We start from the raw sequence: 26,486 nt of genomic DNA, 5'->3' as shown, positions 1-26,486 counted from the left end.
AATGTGTTAAGCACAGCTATATACACACACATGGACTCACACAAACAACTGAGACTGATCATAAAATAAAACGACAAGTTTTTTATTTGTCTTACATATATAGTCATAGAGCTTTATGGTTAGTTTAATAATATGTATGCCGTATGTGTAATATACTCAGAATGTAGTTAAATAAATTATTTGATTTTGGGAGAGTTGCTTATAATTAAAGTGTATTGAAATGAACATTTGGAAGTATCAAATGAGAACACTATGGAAAACATTTTTTTTAAATTGTAATATTTTATAGATACATTCAGTTTATATTTATTAGGAGTTCTATCAATTCTTAATGTTGACTTAGTCATTTTACAAACATAATAGAGTGGCTTTGTAATTCTAAATATAGAGATATATGCCCATGAGTCCTGACATTGTCACCCTTGGCATGTTCTTGAACAAGGACACAGTTGTTCCTAATATGGAAATATTTTGAAAATTTGTAATGACGTATTATTGATGTTGAACTAGAGACAAAAGCCCATATTCATGTTTTGAACACCTTGGGGCACTAAGGAATTACCCTGTGATTTGTTATATGAGTTCAAATTTTCTTTAGTTAATCTCAGTAAAAAGCATTTTGGGGGGCTTGGGGAATACTTCATGTTAAAAAAGTCACGTAAAAGAAAAAACAATTCCAAGGTTTTCTAATTGTGTAAGAGTGTTGAACACCTGATTATTTGGGGGGGGGGGGGGAATCACACCTATATTTATTCTCTAGGCATCTGTGCTTTTACTGTAACATATTTACATATATATGTGCTGATGAGAATTGCTAGGCTTATTTTTCTCAGCCTGGGAAATATTATCCATGCCTCAAAGGGAAAAAAAAACAAAACAACTTAGACCTTCTTTAAAAGGTTGGAGAGTAATGAATCTCCCCAAATGCTTTCTTTTAAGGTTAATCTTGGCTTAAATTTTTAAAAGTTATGATGAGTTATAGATAAGGTTCTCTTTCTTTAAAAAAGAAAGAACAAAAGGATAAAAATTGCTGAAAACCTGAATCTACCTTCCTATTCACATCACTTTAATAATTTATTGAGTACAGAGCCAACAATATGAAATTTTCATGTATGAGTATCATCCAGCCTCATATAAAAGTCACATGAAGAATAAAGTCAGACTTAAATCACAAATATCAGTACTCTTGCCACAGTTCTCCGAATTATAATAATAATAATCATAAAATTATTAACAATAATTTATAAAGAAAAACAAAAGAGTTTTGGTTCTTAAAACAATTTTATCATTGTAGAATTTTAAAATTCAGAATTAAATTATGGAACTAAAATCAGATGATAAAAATACATCCTACTTTAACTGCAGTTGGAATTAGAAATAGGATAGAATGTTGTAAAATTATATTTTTCTTCTTTATGTTCAAGATAACTGGTTAAAGAATTTGTGTTTAGGATAGACTGGACAATCTTAAGAAACTTTCAAAAATATCATTCAGTACCTCATTTCAGGTGCTTTGTTCTGACATAGGTTTCCAAGTTTATGGAGGGGACTTCCCCTGAATAAGTTATGTGAGATTTAACCCAAAGGTTATGTTTCCAGAAATACTGAGTGTGTGTGTGTGTGAATGTGTGTGTGAGAGAAGGGGTTTCCTGAAGAAAAAAGAACAGAGAAAGTCAGTATGGCAGGATGGAGAAACAGAAGATTTACTTTAAATTCATCGAACACTGTCATTTAAAGTTACTTTCAAAGGGCTTAATTCTAAAATAAATTCAGAAACACATTTGACTGCACCCATTTTATCGCCAAAGAAGAATTTACAGGAGGAAAAATATCTCAGTGGATCTCCTTTTACTGCTGGTGGTGCCAGCAGATAAGACTTAGAGACAATGTGTGTTCTTCTGAATCTCTGCTCTGCAATAAATATGTCAGAATAGGGTCCCACAGAGATCCTGGATCCCTCATCCAGCTAGCAAAGAGCATTTTCCAGACCCTAGAAAATGTTTTAGTGCATTACTAAATTTTGCGTTTAATGGGGTCTGTTGCACTTGTCACAAAGCCTGGATCATGTTTGGCTTTTCTTTCCGTTTTTCACGAGGAGCTGCAGTTGGAGACAAAAGTGAGAGGGTATTTGTCCGGGTATTCTCCCCCTGCTCCTAGAGGTGGACAGATCCAAGGCTCCTTCACCTGATTGTCACATTTGCTCTTCAGCTTTGTCCTCCATCACATGCACTTAGTCCTCGCTGGAGGCCATTCCTTCTGCTTCCTTTGTCCCCCAAGGATCAGCACAGATCCATGTAAAATGAAAAAGAATAATAATGGCACCAACACAAGGCTGCAATAATGGTGCGGCAGACAGGTTAAGTGCATTCTACAGAGTAGCCTGCTAGGCAGAGTCCCAGGGGCTACACCCATGTCCCTGGAGCTTGGGAGGGGCCCTTCACTGGGTCCCGCAGCCTTCCAAGAGGAGATGCAGGCTGCTGTTTTAAACACAGTCTGTCCAGGATACGGACCATGGCTTCCATTTCTTAGAGCCACCTTTTGCATGCCAGTTAAGGTACATTGCTTAACCATGTTTTGTTTCCCTTCCTCATAGGCAAAAAGGGTATAATAATAATACTTACCTTATAAGGATGTTAAAAGGATTAAAGAAGTGAATACCTATAAAAGACTTAAAACAGTACCTGGCGCATGGTGCTCAAGTACTATTTAGCTTGTGATTAAAACAAGGAGGATGAAGATGGTGGAGGTGATATTGGTGGAAGTATCACTCAACCTGAGGGTAAAGAGCTCCTAGAGGTGATATAGGGCAGCCACCTAATAAAGACTTAGGGAACCTGGAAAGAGCGAGTGAAACACATTTAGCAATGCTTTTCTAGAGACCGACAGGAGGCTACGCCAAGTGGATGACCATCTTTCCTGATCATACTGTCATCTGGAAACTAATTGTACTATTAGTTGCTGGAATAAGTAGATATGGCATAAGTGATCTCTCTCTACCCCTCACCTGAGTGTCCATTTGTTTTTGGCCTATTTATTGAAGATCCCTGTATTCAGCTCAGTACTATGGATTCATGCCCTATCTCGTGAATTTGGACTTTCAATCATTTCTTTTACGTATTTACTGGGATGATTTTCTTTGCTGTTACTGGTTTGGGAATGTTATTATCAAAATGCCTGACAATATTTGAAAAGCATATGAAACCATGTCATAATGGAATTAATGTTTGCAATGAGAAGTAGTTTGGGGTCATGTACTTATAGAGGTTTTTGAATGTAAATTATAATGAATTTTTACATGTTCTCTATTTGGCACCCAGAGCCAGTGGCACTTTAACTGAACTTTAACTGAACACAGTTAAAGTGTGACTGAACACACCGTGTTGATGAAATTTTTGCAGCAAATAAACTCAGTTTATTACATTTTCAGAGTTATATGTTTGTTCTTTGGGCTGTTTAATCTGTTCTGTATTCAAAAGGCAAACGAGATTTGTTTATAAGGCAAAATGTGGCAGCATTTAAAAATATTGACAATATTAGATTCTGCGGGTGTTTTACATTTTCAAAATATATAAAATTAAGAAATGAGAACTCTTTGCAATCAGTGCATCATTACTAATATTTAAATGCTAATTCCAACATTTTTGCAATTTGCTCTCCTCTGATGTTTGCCATTTTGAAAAAAGATGGAAACATCATTTCAAATATTATATGCTGCTTTTCTGTACATGGTAAAATCTTTTGTGTAAAGCAGTAATGGAATATGCTTGAAGTGATCAAAATTTAATGGGCCATAGAGCATTTGTAGACCAGAAGCTTTAGGATGAAATGCAAACAGCATTAAATATCCAAATTTATTTTCTTCTAGACTTTCATCTTATAGTGATTTTCTGCAAGAATGGTATTAGGGTCTTGTTGGGAACATTTAATAGAAGCTATAACAGATAATATGTGACTCTGTAATTAGTCATTTCAAGACAAAGGTACTCTTTGAGTCACTGATAAGAATTGAATTGTGTCACTACATCATGTTTCCATTCTGCTCTCACAACCCAGCAATCCATATTCATAGACTCCTGGTGCTAAGCTCATTGCCAATTTAACACAGATGTGGTGGAGATATGTACAACCTCCTCAGCCTTTTGAGCCTCTTTTTTATTTGAGGAAATGGAAAAGTAACTTGAGAGAGAGGAAAATGGTATAAGGTATCTTAGTGACAGAATTATCAGAAGATTAATTTAGTATGCATGTAAAATGTGTATAGGTATATATCTACACATTAAGTATGCATGTGCAAAATACACACTGTTATGTTTAAATGTAAAATTCACATAGTAGGTGCTCAATATATGCATATTTCTTAGTTTTCAAAGTCTGAATGTTGTTATATAACTTCTGGTCCATTTTATTGTTTGGGTTAGTTTGCTCATTCTAAGTGCATTTATAATAAACTTCTTTACTGCCCCCTCCAACTTCTTGATATGAAAATTTTCTAAAATGAATGTTGAAAGATCAGTACAACAAACTCTATATACACACAACCTATAGGCAGTAATTGTATATATTTTTATAATAAACTTCTTTTATCATGAATTGACATTTGGTAAATATTGTATGTTCCCCATATTAATATTAGTTAGACTGTTTGATAATTTTGGAAAGACATGATGGGATTGCTAATTTACTGGGCTTAGTTAGATACCAATTAGCACATGAAGTCCTAACCATTATTTATCTTAAAGATAGTTCAAATATAAACATTTTGTGCAATCTTTCCAATAATAATATACCCAAATTTATACCTCCTAATATAACTTTTAGTTTATTTTCTATTTTAAGAGGAACTGGGGGTTGAACCCAGGATCTCATACATGGGAAGCAGGCCCTCAACCACTGAGCAATACCCACTCCCCATAAAACTCCTATTTATGCAAAGGTAGTTTCATATGTAAATGTTTTAAAAGAAAACATTTAAAATGAAACAGTTTAGGATCATGAAATTCTGAATCAGAGTATCAGAAACTTACACAGGTATCTGTAGTAGGAATTATAACTATGTATGTTACATTCTGCAAATGAGTATATCTATACCTGTACACATATATACAAATTTCCTATAAGAAATGTATTGTTTGTCTATTTAAAATAATAGACAATACCTTTGTTTTTAGTCAGCTTCATAAACGGGCCAAATATTAGAAAAGTTATAAATTTCCCTTCTAGTTCATATATATAATAAAAGAATTTTACATTCAGAAATGTGAGCTTCATTTTTTTTTTCTATCATGAGCCATAGTAGTATTGTATATATTAAACTTTTCCTCTAATTTTTATAAATCATTCTTCTGCTTCAAGAAGATTACAACAATTGCCTGGATAGCAGTAGTTTGTCGATTTAAGTGATGAGCTAAGACTAGAGTAGCTCAAATAGTGCCTAAGGGTGGGTGAGTCCTAGAGAATGAGAGTAAAGCAAGTCAAGTCAGGGCACATGGGAAGGGGAAGAGCCTAAGAAAGTGGGGGTCAGATGATGCACAATAGAAAGAGATCAACAAGATAAAGAACAAGGTGAGGGGAGAGGCCCCAAATGAGAAATGAAATCTGTAGGGGCCGATGATACCAAGTACAGTGGGTAACTGCCACCACTGAGCACAGGTAATCCTTAATACCTGAGACAACTGTTTGTTTGCTTGCTTTTTAGTTTGTTTTTTAGGAAACAAGTAGAAATAAGTGGAGGCATGTGAGGGAAAGGGAAAGAGGGGAGAAAACTTTGCATGCTTTCAGAGTCAAAGTGCTGTGGGCTAAAGTTTTCAGCGGCTAGCTCGGATGCTCATGTGTTCACTAGTGCTCCAGTCAGTTCAAACATGTGGGCTGGAGACAGTTTGAAATGTCCACAAATTAACAGGCAATCCATTCGGTGTCAGCTATTTTTTAAATACGAAATTGGACCCATTACCTGCTTGAGTAAAAGGGAGCCTGGTGATGAGAAAGATGTGTCTTAAATCCCCTAAGGGTCTGGGCAACATTTCTTCTTTTTAAAAAGAGAGACCAATTACCAGGTCACATATGAATTATACATTACATCTGTGTAAAGAAGTAAAAGGAATGCTTGTTCCACAGTGTTGAGAGAGTAGCATCTATCCAATGCAAGCATCAGTATTTTTTTCAAATGCAATATCAATATTTTTCCCTAAAAACACCTTAAATGCTCAACTCCAGCAAGCAGAGACATGACTTATAATCAATTAGTGCCAAACAAGGGAACTTTTTCTTTAGATGGTTCATGTAAACATATAGCATTTGAGAACTTAGGTATACTTAATACTGTCTACCTTTTCCACAAATGTCATTGGCTTGTCCCTTAGTCACCTTCTCTCTGCATTGGTCTGTCTTGCACTCTAGAAAGTGTTTTAAACTTTAACAGCCTACTTTTCTATGTCTTATTCCCTTTCCCTGTTGGCTTTCCCAAATGGGATCCATCTAGCGTATAAAGTCTAGATTCATAAAAATACTTTGCTGGAAACAAGTTGAAGCTAAAACAACTTCTCACCACTTTTGTATGAATGAATTATTCATTCATAATTCAGTAAATATTTATACTGAGCACCCTAAGAGTGTCAGGAAGTGTTCTAGGCACTTGATGTATATCATTGAGCAAACACTCAAGATGTCTACCCTGATGGAGCTTACATTCCACAGAATGACACTCCAAATAAATATAAGTAAATACATTAGTGTAATGTTATACAGTAATAATTTTAATATGGTAGAAAGAGATATATACATACCATTAGTAAAATATGTTAGAAGATGATTTTTTTTTAAAGTGAGGAAAAAGTAGAGCCAAGTACAGGGAGTTGGGAATGTGGGGACTGTGGGGATTGGGGAGGAGATTGATTGCAATTTTAAATAATGTGGTCAAGGCAGACCTCACAGAGACTTGAAGGAGGTGAGAGAATTGGCTGTTCAGGTATCTGAAGGAAGAGTACAATGCAGAGAAGATGGCTAGTGCAAAGGCCGACATCTCTGAGCAACAGCAAGGAGGTTGTACACCTGGAGTGGAGTGAGCTGGGAGGAGAGCAGGAGGCAAGAGGGAGAGGTAATGGAGACAGATCAAGTAGGTCATTTTAGGTCTCTGCAAAGACTTTGTGAGCAACTTTCCAGGAGACCCTGGAAAGTTGTAAGCAGAGGAGTGACATGATTTAATGTATGTTTTAAAAGACTTCCTTTGACTCTTACACTAAGAGTAGACTGTGGAGAGGTGAGAGTGCAACCAGGGATTACTGTCTAATGCAGTAATCCAGAGAGATATGGTATCTCAGAACAGGGTGGTTTGTGAACAGACTCTGGATATGATCTGAAGTCAGAGCCAGCAGGATTTACTGCTGGATGCGGGGTGTGACAGAAAGCGATTCCGAAGATGACTCAGAGGTATTTGGCCTGAGCAGCTGGAAAGATAGTCTACCAATGAGTTGGAAAAGGTGCAGGAGGAGCAGGTTTGGGTAGGGTGGGAGTTCAGTTTTGGTCATGTTGAGGTTGAGATGTCTACTGGACATCCAAGTGATTATGTTGAGCAGCTGCTTGATTTATATCTGGAGTTTGGCAAAGAGATCAGACTGGAGATAGAAATTTTGGAGTCATCAGCTTATAAATGATGTTTTTTACATTTTTAAAATTACATTACATTAAAAAACATTTTTTAAAAAACACAAAAAACATAGGTTCCCATATACCCTGCTCCCTACCCCCCATCCCATTATTTTTGTAAATTGTGTTTTTTGAAGATATATATATCACAAAAAAAAGTTACATTAAAAAATATAAGAGGCTCCCATATACCCCCCACCCCACCCCCACCCCACTAAAAGTGTAGAATTACTAAGGAAAACATTTATCACCCTTTGAGTCTCTTGGCTGTACTATAAATGATATTTAAAGCCAAGAGACTCTAAGACTGATAAATGTTTTCCTTAGTAATTCCACACTTTTTCCCTAGTATTTAGAAATTATTTCTCACATATTTAGCTGTGAGGTTAGCAAATAGAACCAAGCAGAGAGAAACACACGTCCAGTCTGACACAGCAGATTAGTATTACTGTTAAGAATAAAGCCTGGTTCTTTTATTCCTGGGCCATTTTCACTAGATCTTGCAGCTTCCTCACCTAAGGAGCTACAGAAAGAGGAGAACTGAATCCAAAGCAGGCATTGTGGTATGTGGAGGAGTTAAGATCAGAATTTCCTTCATCCTCTGGGGCTGGAGAGGCATTGGGTGGTGGTCGAGTAGAGTTAATTGCTGGGGCAGAAGAAAGAGGGAAAGTTCCTGTCCTTGATTCTTCTCTTTCTCTGCCCTTCCTCCCAGAGGGTTTAGCTTCTGTTCTGAATAAGCACTCAGCAGATATCTTTTGGAAGTGATTGCCAACTAACCACAAGCTTGGGATGTGCACTTACCTTGGGCTTGCTGAGCTCACAGCCCAGGCTTGGTGTGGACTGCGGTCGGAGATGGAATAGTGGATGAGGTGAGCAGGTGGAGACGCCTAGCGGGCAGCAGCACTCAGGTGTAGGGAATCCAAGGATCGGCCATGCCCAGGCGTCTGGCAAGATAGATGCCAGGAGGCGTATCCAGGATTCAAGTTCTCACAAAGGGAAGAGCAGGAACAAGGCTTCGGGTCTGAGAAAGTAGGGAAAGGGAAAACGGACTGAAGTGTGTCGTCTGTGCGTGGCAGTGTGTTAAGGAGATAAATACTTGATAGACCCTAGGTAGGTTTGCTTTTAATTCTCACAGTAAACCTGATAGTATTATCAATCACTTTTGTAAATGAGGACTCTCAGACTCCCCTAAGATCACTTACAGATTAGAAATAGAGGTAGGTGAGATTCAAATTCAGGTCTGCCTTACTCACAAATCCATAAAACCTTCATATTTCTCAAAATCCTGAAAAGAGAAAGAGCAGAAGCATAAAGGAATGGATAGGAGTCCACAGGCTTGTGCTTGGGCATTGGTACAGAATTGCTGCCACCTCACTGGACTAGAGAGGAGTCAACTTTAGAGGGTTGAGAGGGTCCCACGGCTCGGCCTTGAGACACTGCAAGTTGGGTCTGATTTGCTGTGATGGGTGGGCTGAGGAACAACATGGGAGTCCAGTGGTCAAGACGATTAATTTAACACCACTGGATGCAAGTACAGGAACATTTTAAACACATTCATTCTCAGTTGAGATTAATTCCCTGAAGCAAAGGTGGGAGGCATCTGTAAAACCAGTTGGGGAAATCTGGAGTAAGCAAAATGGGGGACTGATGGCTAGCGTGTTATTCTATACATGAGGAAATTTAGGCTCTGAGAGATGAAGTGATTGGCCCAAGGCCATGCAGCCAACAAGTGGCAAATGAGACCCAGAGCCCAGGTCTTATCCCTTCCCTAGCCTAGGGCTTCGTCCACAGTGACAATGACTCTTGAGGCTTTCACTTTCTATTCTTCAAAGACTCCTCATGCATGTCAATAATTTGGGAAAGGGGCCTTGGAGCAAATGTTTAGCCATGGCACCAGGTTAAAAGAAATTAGATGATATCTATTGCCTACTGAGGTTTAGAAACTGTGCTAAGTGTTTTCATATTAATTATCTTATTTAAGGAAGACATAAGAAAATGAAAGAAAAATTTAAAAGATATTGGAGAAAAAGTGTTAATATGATTGGTATGAAATTATTTTCATGTGTTTAGAAGTAGAGTACTGGAATCCAACCCCCTCCACCAAACCTGAAATAAAAATTATTAAAAGGATGTTTAAGGAACATTAAAATATTTAAGTATTGAAATCTTTCATACCATTGTCTGAGACATTTATAACCTGCATGTAGGTTATTCCAGAACATAAACTCATAGAATCCTAGCACAGGAGGTGATATGGTATAGTTGCTGAGAGCATGGGCTCTGGAGTCCAACTGCCTCAATTCAAATCCAGGCCTCTCACTTGCTATTAACTTGGTCCTGGTCAAGTTTCCTAATCACTGTGTGCCACAAATTGTTCATCAGTATGCTGGTAATAATAATAATGGTACTCTCATTATAGAGAGGTTTTGACAATTAAATGTGATATTACATGTAAACCACTTAACTCAGTATTTGGTTAGTTGGTTCACAGATGGCTTACATACAAGCTGTCAAAAATATTAGCTATTATTTCTTATCAAAGAATGTGAAGGTGATTTACTCCAACATCCAATGCCATTTTTGGATAGCTTGCTGTCATGCTTTTCCATTGATATACGTGTCTTGTTTTATGCTTTATAATATGAATGGTTTAGATTGTTTAGTTTTATACACTGGATTTCCTGGAGTTTAATTTAAACATTCTCTTCAAAGTTGATGAGGCTGTGGCAGTTCTCTTTTTTTGCTACCAAGCATGGTGACAGCTTCATAACGTGTACTACTAAAATAATGTCACCTTCTCCAAGCTTCTTCCTACAATGGCATCATCTTGATTTTATAATCTTAAAACCAGTTCAGCGAGACCACTGGGAGAGTGGGCTGAATGCAATACATTGTGCATTACACTTGGAGAAAAGGGGGAATCAGTCACTACTGGAATTGCACAAACTTTCCACTGAGGAAAACGACCCCCACTTGTGTGACTTCATTGAGCCCCATTACATGATGAGCAGGTGAAGTCCATCAAAGAAATGGGTGACTTCATAACCAACTTGTGCAAGATGGGAGCCCCAGATTCTGGCCTTGGAAGAATATCTCTTTGACAAGTAGACCCTGAGAAACAGTGATGATGAGAGCTAAGCCTTATTCTCACTTCCCCAGAGCCACAGGGTAACTTCCATGGCCGTGATGGCAGTGCATATGTGTTGGGTTTACTTTGTCTTTAAGTTGTATCAATATTCACCAAGTTCTTTCATTTGTACAATTCCTTGAACTAAAGTAATCTGGTACCTCTCCTCCCCGCCCCCCCCCCAAAAAAAACAGATCAGGTGAAAATATTATCATGTCAAGGAGGATGTTATGATCAATTTTGGGGGCCGTGAGCAAGGTGAAATTTTAATAAGCCCAACTTGGTATCAAACAGATATATTTAATTTGACCCTTTTGTCTCAGGAACGTCCTGATCATTTTTGGCTCTTAATTTGGATTCCTTTTGTAGATGTTGCCCTAAAGCTTAAAACATGCAATGGTGTGCCTTTCTTTTCACAAGAGAAAAATGGCCGACTGTTTTCATGCAAATTAGTCTGCTTTTGTTGAGAACTTCAGGGAACTTATCTATGAAATGTAAACTCAAAATAAATACAGTGTATCTTACTGTTCTACTTTCTGTTAATATAAGATTGTTCCCCACAGTTTTTTTAAAAAGTGTTTTCATCATAATATCAATACTCCAGCAATGCCTTTCCCTGCTTTCAGAGGCTATGGAGGTAGGGGAAACCACTTATCAATACTGCATTATTTTCAAATTATTTTTTCACATGGACAGGAAATGTGTAAATGAATGCAGAAAGGTTGAACTCATGTCTTATATTTAGGACTAGCAATTATAGACATTGGAGTTCTAAGCTTTTTTTAGCTCCTCTGGAATTTCTAAAATTAAGAAAATACTAACGAGGGATAGTATAAAAATGGTGTGTTAATAATGAGTAAAGATTGTTTTGACAATGTCTAACACTTCGGAGATGTAACTCATTATTCCGACTGTATTAATTAAGGCTTCTTTTTTTCCTCTTTCAGTGACAATTTCAACAAGCACCTTCTTTGATGGTTTGCTGGTGACAGGACTATACACATCTACAAGTGCTCAGGCTTCACAGAGCATTGGAGGTTCCAATGCTTTTGGATTTGGTAAGTTATCTTGACATAAGAAACCAGTTATTGTGGATATTTTATATAGTCTTATTATTTAGAAAAATCTGTGTTTTTAAAAAATTTATTTTTAGAGAGGTTTTAGATTTACAGTTACAGAAGAATTTCACCAAAAGAATAGGAAATTCTCATATATCCTTTTCCTCCTGCACCCACACACATAATTTCCTCTATTATTGACAGATTAGTGTGATACGTTTGTTACAGTTGCTGAACCAATATTGAAGCACTGCTACTAACCAAAGTCTATCGTTTAGATTATGGTTTACACTCTGTGCTGTACAGTTCCAAAGGCCTTAACAAATGTGTAATGTTATGTGTCCATCATTACAGTATTATAATACTATAGAATGATACAGTATTATGTAATTATACAGAATTATTATATAATTGTATATATTATTATATTATATATATTAATATATATTATATATATTATTATATAATTATACAGAATTATACAGAAGAATCTCACCAAACCAAATATCCCTGTTCCACCCATTCATTCTCCCCCTCCCTTCTGAACCCCTGGCAACCACTATCTTTATATCAATGTTACAAGTTCTTCCATCAACACAAGATAACATTCACAATAACAACTAATGTACTTTGGTCTGGGGCCACATACCCCTTCTCTCCCATGATTGTTCATTCTCCAATCCTGAAGGACCTGAGATGTCATCCGCTCTGACAGCTGCAGGCTGAGAGGGGACCCAGATACCACGGGGCAGATGGAAGGAATTATCCTGTCTGCAGCTGCAAACACTCCCTGGTTATAGGATGGGGCCTGTCCTGTCCATCATCATCATTTTGTTGGTTGTCCAGGGCAAGCCCAAAAACCAGGAGTGTAGGAATTGTCTGCTACTCTGCTGGGATTCAGGGCCCAATCTGCCTTTGAACAGTCTGATGATTTAAGTCTTTATGAAACATACATAATAGGTACATTGAAAATTATAGGTTCAAATAAAAGGAGTAAAAGAATCATGATTAAGAGAATTATAAATGAGTATAACTATATTATATTGGAGAGATAGATGACCATATATTCCCAGATGGGGCTCGCTGAGTGTGTGTTGATTTCGGGAGGGTGTGTGGTTTGCCTCTGTTGTCCAGATGTCCCCAGAGCTTCGGCAGCATCCCTGCTTGATGCACTGTTTACTGTGGCAGTTAGTGGGATCCACCTGAGACATGCATAAGCCTAACCTCTGGAATGACCTCCCGATTTACTTTGAATCTCTTAGCCATGAAAACTCTAGTTATTACCAAGCATTAATTAGTGCTGCATTTGGAAAAAGACCTTGACTAAGGGGTGAAAACATTAAATGAAAACTTTATTTTAAAAGTATTATACATTTATTATTTCTGAGAAAATAATCTAAAGTGATTTTTCTGTGCTTGCTTGACGTCGTGGGTGTGGAAATAAGTTGTGCACCTGTGCAGCCAACCAGGAGCTCAGCATGGTGTTGTGTCCAGCCCGCTCTCTGTCTCCTGCTGCAGTTACACTTGGTGCTGTGGGGTCATGTCCATTCCCTTGTTCTGCCACTTAGGTTGCTGGAATTCATCTGACGCCCAACCATCATTCAGTAACCTGTTCTCGTAAACAGTTCTTAAAATCCTGTATTCGGTGAGAGGAGTCATTTACTTTTGCCAAGTAACCATTGTATAATGTGGAAGGTAGCAATATTTATCAAAATAATTGAGTTATAGGAGTATTCATAAGAGATTGCCATTTAATATTTAAAACAGTCCCTGAGGTCTCTGTCCTTAAATTAGAGTCCTGGCAGGTTACTTAAGTGAAGAGGCAGAAGGATATGTGATGGTCACTAATCCCAGAGGATTCCGCAAATCTCTGGTTTACCCATAAAGCTGTAAATATGCCAAGCTGCGATTAAGTTGACCCTCCCTTGCATCAAAAATGCGAATTTAAAGTATCAGTTTATGTAAGACCTGAAATCATAGCTCTTCATCTAACACTGGAAAATTACACAAGACTTCCTCCACGAATGTGAGGAAGGTAGAACTGCATTAGGAAAGGTAGCCATGTGTCCAATCCTTTATTTTTACTGTGATTTTTATTGAATGAATATTTTTTGCCTACTTTTGACAGAAGAAAGGGCATCTCCTCTGTGTCAAGTTCCAGTCATAGCAAGGCCCAGATGAGTCACTGATTGATATCCGCAAGCAGTCACGCAGATGCTGCACTGTCACCCTGCTTGCGCAGGATGAGGTCCACAGCCTCAGATGCTACAGCAGGGGTTCTTCAACTCTTTTGTTCCATGGACCACTTACCAAGTCCACACTGAAATTGTGTGTTATTTAATAAATATATCACTCCCGCACCAACACATCCGCACAAGTAAAATGTTTTTTGAATTGCACTTCAAGCTCACGGACCCCTTGTTAAGAAACCCTGCCTTAAAGGAATCTGGGAGTCATTTACTTTTTATGTTAAATTATTTGACTCTGCAGATTTTGCCCTATTTTAAAAAGATCTCAGATAAAATTTTACAAGCTGTTGGTAACTAATTCTAAGGTTTAATCCTCAGGAAAAAAATTCTCATGTCTAAAAATTTCAAATATTTTTGCCTTTTAGCCTTTTTGTTTTCTTCAGAAAGGAAAGGTATATGTATATGTATAATCATGTATATAACATGTGTACATAAGTCTGTTATGCTGCAATATGACCCTTATGTAGGGTTGCCAGATTTAGCAAATAAAATTATGACAGCCACTAAATTTAAAATTTAGATAAAGCAATACTTTTTTTAGGCATGCAATATTACTATATAAATACTAAATTGATTACTAAATAAATACTTATAAAAGTATGCAATATTTGGGATAAGATGTCTGGAGCCACCCTAGCCCAATTAAATTAAAATCTCTGGGGGTGGGGCTTGGGCATTGGTATTTTTAAACTTGTGCACGTGTTTCTCATGTCCAGCCAGGTTGAGAACCACTGCCCTGGACCAGCCCCCAGTCCAGCAATATCAGTTTCACCTGGAAACTTGTTGCTGCAGGCCTCACTCCAAGCTTAAGAATCAGAATCACTAGGGGTGGGACCCAGTGATTTTTTTTTTTAAACAAGCACTCAAGGTGATTTTGATGCATTCTAACGTTTGAAAACCACTATTCTAGTGGGATAGACAGACATTACTTAAATAACGTTATAAATAAGTAATAGCAAACTTTGCTCCGGGCTGCAGAGAATTGTACTGAATGTTGGGGAAGGGTATAGCAGTGTGGGGTGAGATGCAGTGCAGCTAGGAAAGGCTTACCTTTGAGCAGAGATCTGAAGGATGAGTAGGAGTCAATCAGCATAGGGCTTTGGAAGGTGGGCACATGCTGCCAGGAGAAGGGGACGGCAGGTGCAAAGACTCCGAAGAGGAAAGAAGCACAATGTTCTAGGAACTGAAAGAAAACCTTGGAGTGTCTGGACCTGGAGACGAGAGAAGGTGATGCAGCTGCCTAGGAGACCAGGGCAGACCACTCAGCTCTTGTAAGGTTTTGGTCTTTACCCTAAGAGAAGGGGAAGCCTTTGAGGATTTCAGCCTGCTGAGTGACTTGACCAGCTTTTCATTTAAAGATCACTCTGGGGTCAGAATAGGAGAATAGATTCTAGGGGCTCAGAGTGGATACAGAAAGACTGTCCTGTAATGAAAAGTTCTGATGTGACAGGGCACATGTAGCCTGCCAGGGGCAGGCTGCCCTGACAGCAAGGAGGAGCTGTAGGTGGTGGCTTGAGGGTTCAGGCCATGGAGCCATGCAGACCCGCCTACAGATCCCACTCCCACCTCTTATTAGTGGTGGCCTCAGCCAAGGTACTTACCTTCTCTCAGCTTAATTTAATGGTGATGGTGATGGGACTTGTCCCTATAAGATGTTGGGTAGCTGTGAGGGTTAAATGAGGTGATTTATACAAAGCACTTAGTACATAGAAAAACTCAAAATTAGCTATCCCCAAATTATAATTCTTGATAACTGAAGCAGCTGCTTTCCTTAGTCCAGGACTTTTATATGCTCCCTGTTGGGAGACCAAAAACAGTTCTCTAATGGGATTATTAATCTGGGTCTTGTAATGCAAAATAATTTGAGAGAATTTGGCTTAATGAACTATTATTTGTCAGTTTGGGGACTTTCAGTGAGCGAAAGCATTAAAGATCATTCACAATGATGTTATAAACACGTTTTGAAAGAAGATACAAAATGCCTGTATCAAAATTTGTTCAGATTTTTCTAGAAGATCAAACAAAAAACTAAGTGCAATTGTTAGAAATTATTTAAGATACTGAGGCTTCAAGACATTTTCTGTGATAGCTCTGAAAGCTGCACAAAGCCCATTTTCACTTGAATTAGAGTGCATTTTGATTAGCTTAAATTGAACTCAGCCTTCCCATATCTGTCAGCCATATCATTGGTTTGATGGTCTAAAGAATTTCTGAGATGGGCAGAGCCCCTCAGTGGTAGTCTGACTTTCTCAGCAAAATGCTTAGATTTCCCACTAGACACTTGGCATTTTTATAGGACATGATTTTTATATGGTTGGATATAGAGTTTTTTTTCAAGTTCTAATTCTATCCAAACAATTTCATTTATATTTAAGTGATAGTGGTTAATAATCACGTTAAAAACAAAATTTAATAGTATGTCTTGATATTGTTTAACAGAATTATCTTTATAAATAATGTTTTGACTAGAAAGTAGGAGGTAAAATGTCTTTTAGGATAAAATGGCCTCTTTTGGAAACAAAACCACAATTTTTTGATATTCAATTTAATTTGAACATAATCTTTACAATTTAAGAACAAGACAAGAAGAGATTTAACTTGGCTAGGGTGTAGGTGGGAAAGTGGAGGAAACTCTTGTAGAAGGTAAATTTTAAAAGAGTTGCTGCTTTTTGGTAGTTTAGTAATTTTAGTAGGATTCTGTTGAAATAATATGGTAGTCTTTGATCTAGAACAAATATGTAGTCTATTATTAGGCTCTAACTTTTTGATGGAATGTTATACAAGCATGGTTATTTGGCATTTCCCTCACATATTGTAGGATTCATGTGATATGTTCAACCAACTGTGATAAGTAAGGCAAAGTAAAATATATAGTTGAGCCTACTTCTGAAAATTTTCTTTGCTTAGAGTTAATCTTAATTTTACTAAGTACATAAAAGCTATGGACACTCTTTCTTGAATATAAAATATCCATATGAGCTGCCAAAATAAAACCATGATTATTGTTAACTGTTTTACGAATGTAATTCTATCAACATAACTACAGCCTTTTATGCAAAACCAAATTCTTAAAAATGCATGCCTCACTGACCAAAAATAGACAAATGCCTAATAGCCAGAAATACATTAAAACAATAGCTATGCAAAAGATGACTGTAAGCCAGCAATGCATGATTTAAAATACCTCATTTTGCTTGTCAGTATAAGAAAACATGCTGCCCTAGGGAAGTGTGATGTTTAATTATGGGTATCTCTTTATGCATCACACACACAAAATGCTTGCCTCTTGTCTTTGGCTTTGAATTCCAGCTCAATCATGTAAATCTTCAAGGCTTATTGTGGTCTTTCAATGAAGGGCTTTTTAAATATCCTTTCATGCAAAATTCTTCCTTTTCCAGTGGCTGAAATGCATTTTACTCAATATTTAATATTCTGGCTCTGAAAACTAAGATATTTCCCAATTTTTAGTATTTTGGCTCTAATACTTGAGAATCTGGTTGCAGATTGAATAGCAGCCACACTTCAAATTATTAGACCTTGCATAAATTAAACTTTTATACTCTGCAATTCCTAGATAAATTTTCTGTACTAATACATCAGCCTTTTTAAACAGGTTTTCACTTAAACTTTTGTAATTTTCTGTGTATTTCATTAATTTTTTTTCTGTAATAATTAGACAATCTAGATCCAATAATTTGCCAAGTTACAAGACAAAACTCATAAAATGACAACGTTTGATGAAATCTGGTGTTACTGGATTTTATTTAGGGTCTTGCCTTATGCTGCAGAAATGAATTTCATAAGCATGTCTGGTGAGGTAGGCCAATAATTTATTCAGAGAGAGAGGGGAGAAAAAGGGAGATCAGGGTTTCCAGATAGAGAGGAAGGGGTTGAGAAGTGATAAAACCGGCTGATTTACAGACTATAATTTCCCATTATAGGTTATAAATCCCCAGGTTTACTTGCTTGGCCACATGGCAGAGGAAACACAGTGAGAGCGGTGCTCTGAGGGCAGGATGGGTCCCCAGGTGAGAGAGTACAGGAGAGAGAGTTTAAGCCTCAGGGTCTAGTCTGCTTTATAAACTATTAATTATTCCACCCCTTTGCTAATGGCAGGGGAGGGGTTCCAGCTGTTTGCTATTTTGATTGACTACCCTACCTATCAGTCCCCTAGTGAGGACTCAATGATAAAGTCCTTGGGGAATATCCGGGGCTTTCTCCTGGCTTCCAAAAGAAGTCTTTGTTCTGGATAGCAGAATCTTGGGGGTGGGGGCCTTCCAGCAGCCATCTTGGGGGTTACTGATCCTGCCTCTTGCTAACTTGGGCTATACATGCTTACCTTCCCTGAGCCTAAGTGTCTGCACTTGTAAAATGAGGATGGTGATAATAGTGCCCAACTTGCAAAGCTGTTCATTGAACTAAATGAGATTATCTGTTCAAGTGCCTAGCATCTATTATATGCTGAAAAATAGGTATCATTCTAAAACGCACAAAGAAGCAAGTCTTTGACATGGTAAAGGAAGGAGAGGCAGAAGGTTTGAAAGGAGAGAGATTGATTCTAATGCTGGGTGGGATGCACTGGTTCTTAGCCATAGGATTTGGAGCTGAAATGGGCCTTCAGAAGATCCTGGCTCAGAACTAGGTAAGGAAATAAGGCTTAGGAGATGCAAGTAGTGGCTATTACACGAGATAGTGGTAAGGTTAAAGCCAGGTGTTCTGATATCAAATACAGTTCTCAGATTTTATTTTTTGAGATATAATTTACATGCCATAAAATTTACCATTTTAAAGTATACAATTCAGTGATTTTCATTATTTTCACAAGGTTGTGCAGCCATCACCACTATCTGACTCCTGAACACTTTCATCACCCCAAAAAGATACCGTTAGCAATCACTCACCATTTCTTTCTCCCCTCGAGTCCTGCCAATCACTAATCTGCTTTCTGTATCAGTGGATAAGCCTATTCTGGATATTTCATATAAATGGAATCATATAATATCTGTCATTTTATGTCTTCTTTTATTTAGCATAATATTTTCACGGGTCACCTATGTTGAGCAGGTACCTGTATTTCATCCCTGTTTATGACTGAACAGTATTCTATTATAAGAATATACTAAATTTTGTTTTTTCATTTATCTGTTGATGGACATCGGGAAGTTTGCAGATTCTTAAAATGAGTTCGGCCTTTGCAAATTGAAAAAAAAGTTTAAGGAGACTGCAAAGCAATAGGATCACCAAAATTCCTTAAATATTTATCCTTGTCTCTAAATCCTCTGGAGACCTCCATTGCTTAACCTGTTCTATGACTCAGAATGAAATGTTTAAACTCAGAAGTCAGGATGAAAGACTTCCCTGCTGTCCCTTTCTGCCATTTAAGAGGTATCAGCCGCTGTGGCCATGTTTTTCCTGTGAGGCCCTGACTCTTTTGCCTCAGTTTAAACCATGATAAATGAGCCAAGCTGGCCCAATCGGATTTACTCACACAGGAATTTGGAATAGACTCATCAATTCCAATCCAGCTCTTTAAGAGCTGGATCCATTTGGGAGCTGTGGGCAGCCGTCCTCCACAGCAGCTCAGAGGAATCTCATGCAGGGAGAAAAGGACAGAGAGAGAGAGCTGCCTGATTTACCAGATCTTTCCAGGCCCTTGTTTTAGGCCTTCTCTCCATCTGGCTCTTGGGTTCTGAGAAACAATAAAAATAACTAACATATATCAAGCACTCACTAGGTACTGGATATGTTGTAGGTATTAACTCTTTTGATCCTAACAAAAATCTTACTGTAATTATCCTTATTTGTAGATAAAGAACCTGAGGCACAGAGAGGGTACAAATTTGTCCTAAGTCACTCTTAGGAAATTTGGATAACCATAAGGCTCTATAGCTCCTCATTGGCTTTTCCTTTCAGCCTAAGCCAGCTTGAACTGGTTTCTATTCAGTCCAGAAGAACTTTGACAGAGTAAGGGCCTCTGCTGCAGCCCTGCTGGTTCCTAAGCCCTATCTCTTGCCCAGCTCCTCCCACTCCTCTCCAGTCATACATCCCCACCACAAACGCATGCATGCACCCTGTGCTCCAGTCATAATTACCCAAAACCCCAGACTGCTTTAAACCTTTATTCCCTTGTTCATGGTGCTGGTAATTCTTTCCAGCTCTGTCTTTTGGGCAAACACCCTGTCATCTTTTTAGGGCCTCTGTCTTGACTCACCTGATCTGGTGAGCCTTTAGAACCCCTCCTCTCTGGCCCCACCATCACGGAACTCTCTACTCCCCACTCCACTCTGTTCTGTAAATGGAGTTTGACCAGCCACCTCTAATACTTTACTGAATTTACTTGCTTAAAAACTTTTCTTTTACCTCTTTGAGGACAGGGAGATGGTTTAGTCATCTTGACTTCCTGAGGCATCTAACAAGTACTCAGTAAATATTTATTGAGTGAATAAACCAATAAAAATTTTCACAGATTCATGGAGTATTTTGCTTCTGGAGTTGCCTTTAGTTTTGAAAATTTACGCCTATGCTACCACTATGTCCCTTTCTCTCCTGGAGGTGGCAAACACCAATGCCTTTAGATAAGAAAGTGATTAAGTGCCTTCTATGGAATCAAAAGGATATAAACAACTCAAGAGACTGTCCAGTCCAGCTCTGTAGCGTATGGCAGGCCAATGTCTTAATCATACTTCATGATTAAGTTCCTTTCCATCTCTTAATCTTAAGAGAAATGATAACTGTACAGCTTCTCAGAAACATATTCTAAGATTATATCAATTAAAATGATTAAGGAAGACTTGTATAAATGTGTAATCCCTTTCATTTCAGCACCTTTCTCATATAATTGAAAATGGTAAATGTTTATTAAAAAGAAATTAATCCACTTGTATTTCCTTTAGACCGAAAAAATGAAAAATAAAAATCACACTCCTCATTATACTCATCCAATTCCTAGCTTCTTAATAATTTACTCATCAGTATTTTCTCCACAATCCACAAAATGTAGATAGAGGAATTTAGCTCTGATAAGATATGTATCCTAAAACCTCTCCTGGGGAAGTGGAGTGCTAGTTCTTTCCTCTTAACTCCTGCTCAATTGAATTCATAGTCAGCTGGTTGTTTTCAAGTAAGAAAATCAAGGAATGTACATTTTTAGGGCAGGTTCAATGCAAATTACTATTATACATGTAAATTGTGATTTTTGAAAAATTTTGCCATAATTTTGCCTATTAAAGTGTTAAAATTTATTTGTGAAGAGATTTTTCTGTCCTGGAAAAGGGTATTCTTATTTCCATGATTAAACAAGACAATTGCCTCAATGATTGAGAAGAAAAAAAGCACAAAGCATTATGTGAGGTGGTTTCTCTTGTGCCAAAGTTTTTAAGAATACTGGACAATCTGTTTCTGCTAATGAAGTCTTATCCCTCACTAGATAGATAAAAACAGAAGCAGGAAAATTTTTCTCTATCTAACCTAAATAATAATAAAAACACTTAGGGTTTGTGGGTCATTGCTGATAAGAGATGCTGTTTTTTAGGATTCTAATACTTTTCAGAGTGTGCCAGACTCTCCATTTTAACAGGAAACAGGACTGAAATATATGCTTAAGGGAATAAACTTCAAAGGGTGACTTGTCCTAGCATTCATTTTACTTATAATGTAGTTTATTCTTGAGATTTTCCAGTGCTTTTCTGGTTTCTAGTTAACGATTAATTAGTTTATGTTCCATGTAAACACTGATTTATAAATACTATTGGATAAAGTTGACTTCTTCCTTATTGACAGTTAAATGCAAGAATAATTTAAAATAATTTTATAATGCTATTACTTCCTAGAAATAATTCTGGTAAATTATCTTTTAAATATTATAATAGTGAAAGTAAATTCTTGGCATTGCAAAGAAAATAGTCCTGGAAGCAACATATGAATTTGAAAATAGATGTAGGAGTCCAAAAAAGGCACTTAACCAAATGCCAGTTCTGTTTCCACTCTTGTCTTCTGTTTTCTAGTTTGCATTCAACCCTCTGAGTCTGAGTTTTGCATTTAGCCTAATAGACGGGTAGGCTGCTCTCTGAGGCAAGCACACAAGTAAATTACTGTTTTCGGGACTCTGAATGTCTGGATGGAAAGAGACTTGCTGGTGTGGGAGTTGCCATTTTGGAAAACAGAATAGCAAAAATTGTTAATATTTTATTAAAAGCTCAGGCTAAGCTTTCTTCATGTTTTTCTTCCTACATGTTTTCATACGTCAGAAACATGTTGTTATTTCTGATTATTTATGCTGTTTCTGATTCTCTTTCAGAGAACTTCTTCTCAACATGAACACTATTAAAGAACAAATTAAAAGTCAAATAAATGTAGTGATTAGTGATCAGGATTTGGCATGGTACTTTATTATCATTTATTGTTTTCTTTTTCACACAGTTATTTGCATTATTAGAAGATTCTTTTTTAACCTGTCTGACTTTTAACGTATATGGTACTGTAGCCTTTCTAATAATAACAAAAATAAAGAGAAATTGACCACTTTCTACTAATGAAAAAAAATTGAGTTGGGGTTTTGCTGTTGTGTAGCTTTTTTTTTTTTAATTTATAGAGAATTTGTGGGTTTATAGAACAATCATGCATAAAATATAGGATTCCAATATACTGCCCTATTATTAACGCCTTGCATTGGTGTGGAACATTTGTAACAATTGATGAAGGACATTTTAAAAATATATACCTTTTTTTTTTAAAAAAAAGATACTTAGATTACATAAATGTTACATTAAAAATATAGGGGATTCCCATATGCCCTGCTCCCTACCCCTCCCACATTAACAACATCCTTCAGTAGTGTGGTACATTTGTTACAATTGATGAACACATTTTGGAGCATTGCCACCAAGGGTGGTTTATAGTTTACATTGTAGTTTACACTCTCTCCTGCACAATTTTATGAGTTATGACAAGGTATATAATGGCCTGTATCTGTCATTGCAGTGCCATTCAGGGCAATTTCCAAGTCATATCACGTTTTTATAATTGTACTATTAACTATATTCCTTGGTTTAACTTAGGATTCACTGTGTTAGTACAGTTCCATCGTTTTTAAAAATTGTTTACTCTCTTCTCTCTTACCATGTATACTACCTAAAATTGTGTTTTTTAACCACATTCATATATATATATATATATATATATATATATAAATGCTGTTAATTACATTCACAATGTTGTGCTACCATCAGCACCATCCATTACCAAAACATGTCCATCCTTCCAAATAGGAACCTTGTGCATGTTAAGCCTAACTTCCCATTCCCTATCCCAAACTTGTACCCTGGTAACCTCAATTCTAGATTCTGACTCTATGAATTTGCTTATTCTAATTATTTCATATAATCAGTGAGATCCTATAATATTTGCCTTTTGTGTCTGGCTTGTTTGAGTCAACATGATGCCTTCAAGGTTCATCCATATTGTTATGGTATCAAAACTTCATTCCTTTTTATGGCAGTTTATCCATTCATCTGTTGATGGACAATTGAATTGCTTTCTTTTTTGGGCAATTGTAAAATAATGCTGCTATAAACATCAGTGTGATATCTCCTCAAATCCCTGCTTTCAATTCTTTTGGATATGTACTTAGTAGTGGGATTGCCGGGTCATATGGTAATTCTGTACTTAGCTTTCGGAGGAACTGCCAAATTGGCTTCCACAGCACCTGTACCATTTTACATTGTCACCAGGAATGAATGAGTGTTCCTATTTCTTTGCATCCTCTCCAATACTTGTGATTTTCCATTTTTTAAAAAAAAACAGCCATTGTAATGGATGTGAAAAGGTATATTATGGTGGTTTTGATTTGCATTTCCCTAATTGCTAGTGATTTTGAGCACCTTTTCATGTGCTTTTTGACCATTTATATTTCTTTTTTGGAAAATGTCTGCTCAAATCTTTTGCCCATTTATTTTATTTATTTCTCCCCCCACCCCACCCCACCCCATTGTCTGCTCTCTGTGTCCATTCACTGTGTGTTCTTCTGTGTCTGCTTGTATACTCATTAGGCAGCTCCAGGAACCAATCCTGGGATCTTCCGGAGTGGGAGAGAGGTAATTACTCTCTTGCGCCACGTCAATTCCCTGTTCTGCTATGTCTTATTTTCTTTCCTCTGTGTCTCTTCTTGTGTCATCTTGCTGCACCAGCTCTCTGCATTGGCTGGCACTGCTGTGCAGGGTGGCTTTCCCACACAGGGCGGCACTCCTGTGCAGGGCGGCATTCCCGCATGGGCCAGCATTCCATGTGGGCCCTCTTGCCAGCTTGCCCTCACCAGGAGTCCCTGGGTATTGAATCTGAACTTCCTATATGGTAGACGGGAGCCCAGTTGGTTGAGCCACATCCATTTTCCTTTTTTGCCCATTTTTAAATTGGATTGCTTGTCTTTTTATATTGAGTAGTATGATCTCTTTATATAATAAAAATCAAACCCTTATCACATATGTGGTTTCTGAAAATTTTCTCCCACTGAGTAGGCTGCATTTCCACCTTAACGAAGTCATTTGAAACACAGAAGTGTTTAATTTTGAGGCTATCCCATTTATTTATTTTTTATTTTGTTGTCTGTGTTTTGACTATAAAGTTTAAGGAACCACCCCATCACAAGATCTTGTAGATGTTCCCTACATTTTCCTCTGGGAGTTTTATGGCTCTAGCTTTTGTTTAGGTCTTTGCTCCATTTTGAGTTAATTTTGTATAAGGTATGAGATAGAGGTCCTCCTTCTTTCTTTTGCATAAGGATATCCAGTTCTCCAAGTATCATTTGTTCAATAGACATTCTGACCCAGTTAGTGGATTTGACAACCTTGTCAAAAATCACTTGACTGTAGATGTGAGGGTCTATTTCTGAATTCTCAGTTTGGTTCCATTGGTCAATATGTCTATCTTTATGCCAGTACCATGCTGTATTTACCACTGTAGCTAAGTAATATTCTTGATGTCAGGGAGTGAGAGTCTTTCAATTTCATTCTTCTTTTTAAGGACATTTTTCAGGGCCTTTTATCCTTTCAGATAAATTTGAGAATTGTCTTTTCCATTTCAATAAAAATGGCTGTTGGAATTTTTATTGGGATTATGTTGAATCTGTAAATCAGTTTAAGTAGAATTGACATCTCAACAATATTTAATCTTCCAATCCATGAACATGTACTGTCCTTCCATTTATTTAGGTCTTCTTTTGGTTCTTTTAGCAGTGTTTTGTAGTTTTCTGAATACAGGTCCTTTATGTCCTTGGTTAAGTTTATTCCTAAATATTTGATTATTTTTGTCATTTATTATAAATGGAATTTTTTACCTGACTTCTTCAGATTGCCTATTACTGGTGTATAGAAATGCTATTGATTTTTGCATATTAATCTTGTATCCTGCCACTTTGCTGAACTTGTCTGTTCTAGTAACTTTACTAGATTTTTCAGGATTTTCTAGGTATTGAATTATATCATCAGCTAATAGTGAAAGTTTTACTTCTTCCTTTCTTATTGGGTGCACTTTATTTCTTTTTCTTGCCTAATTGCTCTAGCTAGAACTTCTAGCACAATATTGAATAACTGTGGTGACAGTGGGCATCCTGGTCTCAGTGGGAAAGCTTTCAGTCTTTCCTCATTGAGTACAATGTTAGCTGTGGTGTATTAGCCAAAGGGGTGCTGATGCAAAATACCAGAAATTGGTTGGTTTTTATATAAATAAAGGGTATTTATTTGGGGTAGGAACTTACAGATACCAGGTCATAAAGCATAAGCTACTTCCCTCACCAAAGTCTATTTTCACATGTTGGAGCAAGATGGCTGCTGACATCTGCAAGGGTTCAGGCTTCCTGTGTTCCTCTGGGCTCAGCTCCTCTGTTTTCTCCACAAGGTCAGCTGTAGTCTATGAGATTCTCTAGGTGTTGCCTCTCTCTACAAGGTCAGCTGTAGACTATCAGGCTAACGGCTCTGTCTCTTTCCCGCGGCTCCAGCTTAAGACTTCAGTATCAGACTCCAGCATCAAAACTCCAACATTAAGAACCATCAGCTCTGTCCTTTGCCATGTCTTTTATCTGTGAGTACCCACCCACCAAGGGGTGGGGACTCAAAACCCTAATGATGTGGTCCAATCAAAGCCCTGATCATAACTTAATCACACCCAGGTACAAACCAGATTACAAACATAATCTAATATCTATTTTTAGAATTCATAACCATATCAAACTGCTACATGTGGGTTTTTCATATATGCACTTTACCATGTTGAGAAATTTTCCTTATATTCCTATTTTTCAGGGTGTTTTTATTGAGAAAGGATGCTGTTTTTTGTAAAATGCCTTTACTTTGTTAAATGAGATGATCATGTGAATTTTTTCTTCTTCAATTTATTAATGGGGTGCATTACACTAATTGA

At 37.3% G+C, this 26,486-nt stretch overlaps 1 protein-coding gene across 1 annotated transcript in view; it reads left to right on the top strand.

The window, feature by feature from the left end:
• Nucleotides 1-26,486, top strand: part of RELN (reelin) — a 516,519-nt gene that overhangs the window by 61,889 nt on the left and 428,144 nt on the right. The window contains exon 2 of the mRNA XM_058297120.2: nt 11,716-11,826. Within this exon, the coding sequence (XP_058153103.1) occupies nt 11,716-11,826 (111 nt within the window). The remainder of the gene's footprint in view (nt 1-11,715; nt 11,827-26,486) is intronic.

Source organism: Dasypus novemcinctus, chromosome 5, assembly GCF_030445035.2.
Source record: "Dasypus novemcinctus isolate mDasNov1 chromosome 5, mDasNov1.1.hap2, whole genome shotgun sequence".
Taxonomy (NCBI): domain Eukaryota; kingdom Metazoa; phylum Chordata; class Mammalia; order Cingulata; family Dasypodidae; genus Dasypus; species Dasypus novemcinctus.
Note: the sequence above shows the minus strand (reverse complement) of the source record. Positions and strands in the feature narration are given on the sequence as shown.